The 4,170-nt window shown below is 32.6% G+C and overlaps 1 protein-coding gene across 1 annotated transcript; it reads left to right on the forward strand.

Moving 5' to 3' along the window:
• The first annotated feature begins 1,103 nt into the window (after positions 1-1,103).
• LOC106661045 (uncharacterized protein F12A10.7-like) lies at positions 1,104-2,308 on the forward strand. The gene is made up of 3 exons (XM_024227358.1): positions 1,104-1,115; positions 1,195-1,261; positions 1,803-2,308. Exons 1-3 carry the CDS (start codon positions 1,104-1,106, stop codon positions 2,306-2,308), a joined length of 585 nt encoding a protein of 194 aa, XP_024083126.1.
• The last annotated feature ends 1,862 nt before the right edge of the window (positions 2,309-4,170 follow it).

Below are 4,170 nucleotides of genomic sequence, written 5' to 3' on the forward strand. Positions count from 1 at the left end.
TAGCTAATGCAAAAAAATGTTTTGTGTAATTCTTTGTAAAGATAATTCCTAACAAAAAGACGGGCTTAGGGATCAAACTACCCACCAGTTAGGTTTCGGGTACAAGAGGTCAATACATATGACAATGCTTTTTCCATATCAGACTCCAATAAAGAGCCATGGACTAGGCGATTCGAACCTAGAAAGATTAGGGTGACAAAAACCTGTCGGTATTCATAATCATTATTATCATTAATTTACTAATTATTTTCATCCTTTTACAAGTTACCAGAGTGTTTACAGGCCTTGAGCAAAATCAGATAATTTAATAATTTAGATTTGGCATTAGCAGTTGAACAGGCTGAATCCAATACAATTGAAAACTGTGTCTTAAATGTTTGATCTTCCTTCTTCCCAATAATAATTAATTAAAAAATCTAAACAATAACGCAAGGTTCTAAAACGTTTTTTTGTTTCTCCTGTAAAAATTTGAACCGGTTTGAAACTAATCACCTCACATGTTCAGTTAAAACATTTTTAAAAATAGGAATCAAGGGTTAAGAAACATCAAGTTACCTTAAAATTAAAATTAATTTCTTACATATTACGATGTATATTTAATACCATGAACTTTTCTAATTGTAACAGATAATCTTTATTAAGTTTAGACAAGATTTTCTTGGCTTAGTCTTTTGTCTGCCTCTGTCTTAGAGCGTTATTCACCTATTGGATGTGTTTAACTTGATCGATTCGGCGATCGGTCATTTTTTGAAAGTTTGGAATTTTACGAAACGATTTGTGAACTTAGGATGTTGATAAATATGAAGAGTATCTTTTTTTATCTACCTTGCTTTGGCTTTGATAATCAATGTTAATTAAAACTAGGTTGACTGATTTTGGAATATGACCGACGACCTCGAGACTTGTTGCCTAAAAGGGCGTTTTTACGGTGATTAAAATCGATTTTAATAATTCATAAAGTGGTGAAACAAATCCTTCAAAAAAAGACGAAATGTCGTAAGAAACTAATGCTTCTTGTTAGGACATGAGTCAAAGAGGGGAAACATCCTCCTTTCAACTACTATATAAACACGGTGACCGTTAACCATGAAATTAAAACAAAAATGTTCTGTCAAGTGAGTTGAAAAAGCCTTACACAGTCCTACAACAAATATGGATATGAAGTTGTGCTAAATATTCAAATTTTGTTTTTAGATCGCCGTTGTTTTGTGCGCAGTCGCCTACGCAAGTGCCGGAAGTGCAACAAGCTACACCGCAGTTTGTAAGTAAAATGAATTTTTAACCTTCCAATAAATAAGTAAACTTAACTCAATTAAATTGGTTTTATATTATTTCATTACTTTCCAGATTGTTACTTTCTTTTATCAACCGGGTTTTTGATAATTAACGTAACAATTTACGCATCATTTTCAAAAGAATATTATGAGAATATAAAAAATTACTATCTATTTTTGAATAATATAATAATAATTCAATAGCAAATTTAAATCGTTTAAGTTAAACACTAATAAAATGGAGAAACAAATATCATAAAACACATAAATCAATGATGACAACCTAAAATATTAATAAGGTTTCGCAATAATTTTCTAAACTTAAATGTGCAATTATGTAAAATTTCATTTTTTAATTATTTTTTAGATTTTGTTAAAACGAAGGAAATTCATTAATTTTTAAAGAAAACGTTTAAAATGGAGATTAAAAAAAGGTTCCACATTATTTGTTTTGTTTGTTAATATGTTTGAAATTTTGAGTTTTTTCTTTTGGGAATAAAATCCTATTAATTCATTATTAATTGTCAGCACGGCCACATTCAGACAGCTATAAATATGCAATCGACCACGACCACTACGGACACTGGTACGGCGAGTCGCATCCTCACGGTGCCGGAGGACTTGGCAAAGGGCACGGGACTTACTTACTCGGAGGAGGTCACGGCGTTGTTGCTAAAGGTGGTTACGGTGCCGCTTACGGTTACGGCCACGCTACCAGTTACCAGAACCATAATCAGCACCACAAATCGTACGGCCATGATCACTACGAGCTGAAACCCGTTTATGGCGGAGTTTATTCGCACTACGTTGTCGAAGACGAGGACCACGACCATTATTACAAACCGACTAGCTATCAGAACCAAAATCTTTACGCGTACGGCTACCATGGCTACGGAGATGAGGGATACGGCGATGCCAGCTACGGAGATTTTGGCTACGGTGATCACGGCTACGGCGATCATAGCGACGATGGATATAAATTCGAAGATCTTGAATTTGACGGCTTAGAAGGCTATTATCACGGTCTTTACTAATCATCTGGCTGAAACTTGACATCATCGGATAACTGGCATAAAATAATGTAAATAATCGTGTACAGAATAAACCAACTATTTTTTAAAAATGAAAATGAAATTTCTTTTGATTTGTAAAAACTATCCACAAAACTTGAATGAAGAATAAATTATGAATGAAAATGAAGATTGAATTAATTAGTAACATAAGTTAAGAAAAATATTGTGGTTCACTTTTTTTAAAGGACAACCCTCGTTAATTTACACTTTAAAAATTAATTCCTCGAAAAAATTATTTATTTCGTCGACTATTCCATAATATTCAAATATTTTATTTCATTCCAAATACTGGTAGACAGAATTTAATCTTTGAGTGTAACAATTATGTTATTTTCAAACTATTACAAAATATAATCCTACTTTTTAAAATATTCAAAATTATCTTGCATCTTTTTGCAAAAATTAGAATTTCGAGACGGTACCAATTCTTCTGTTTTATCGGCATTTATTCAGAAAATGTTCGCAATAAAATGAAACAACTTCGATAATCAAGCTCCTGGCTAGTCAGAATACAACATTTATTCCTTCAATTTCTGAGTATTTCGACAAAACATAACACTGCTATTGGATAAAATTTAGTCGTTTCTGATCATGTTGGTATAATTATCATCGCTGAGGTGATCAGTGGGAGGCGTTTGACATTTCACCAACTTCAATGTATCTGTATAATTTTTATTCGACAGTGCTTTTGGTGGATTAAATCTGTATTTTATTATCCAGAAATCGTGAGATGTGGTCTGGTATGATGTAGGTTTCAGAAAAACATTTTTTTATCGTGCCAACGTTTCGATCTTTATTGAGATCATCTTGAGGATCTTATACAAAAATGTCTTTCTATACCGAATTCCTTCCCCATCCCTTCAAAATCCAACGTATATAAACATAAAACAGCAATATCTCACTGGCACTTTCAACGCGACCCGCAAGAATGGCACACTTACGCAGAAAACAAACACTTTGAGTGAGTAGAAATACTTTGATCGAATATAAAAAATATATATTTTTTCCATTGTATAAATTCACTTTTTTTCACATCCTACATGTATTTGTTAAATTTAAACAATGTTTGTAAATCCCAGGCCCTGAAGATGATCTATAATTATCGACTAACGGCCACTAATCACCACACATTTCTGTTTTATTATTCCAGTCGAAAATTGCGAACATCTATCTTTTTTCTTTTGTGTATGTGCTGTGGATTTGTATGTTTATGAGTTGTTTTTTTTTTTTTTTGTGTGCTAAACGTGTTAGTTTGAAGGTAGTTTCATATTGTTGAGTGTTCCAGATGGTTTTGGAGTTGTTGAGGTGAATCCATTCATCATTTTTCCTAAACGATACGATCCTTCTGTCTGGCTTTTTTTTCTTCCTGTTTGTCCGATGAATTTGTCTCCGAATTCCCTTGTTATGGCATCGTGCTTCATTTATCACACGGGGGATCTTGCCTTGACATCCTTACACTGAGCTTTGTTTCGTATTAATAACTGACGTTACTTAAGGCGGAGAAAAATATTTAAATGGCAATTGCATTATGCCATTTTTGCTGGGTGTGTTGGTTTTTCAACGTTTTATTTAACTATTGAAGGCAATGGACTTTTAACGAAACATTTTTGGGAAATGCTAGTTCGAAAAATATGAGAGTAATGTGACACCTATCTGAGCGTTCTTGCCAATGAGCCTTAGAAGGCGAAAAAATTAAATAATTTAAGCAATTTTTAAACATGTGTTTATTTTTTATTGTTCTGAATGTATTTTAATATTATTGAACATCAGTAGATTTGTATTTTTACTTAAAAGAAAATTACGTACAAGATTGTATTCAATGC

Source organism: Cimex lectularius, unplaced genomic scaffold (genome assembly GCF_000648675.2).
Source record: "Cimex lectularius strain Harlan isolate CLEC.00 unplaced genomic scaffold, Clec_2.1 scaffold75, whole genome shotgun sequence".
In the NCBI taxonomy this organism is placed as follows: domain Eukaryota; kingdom Metazoa; phylum Arthropoda; class Insecta; order Hemiptera; family Cimicidae; genus Cimex; species Cimex lectularius.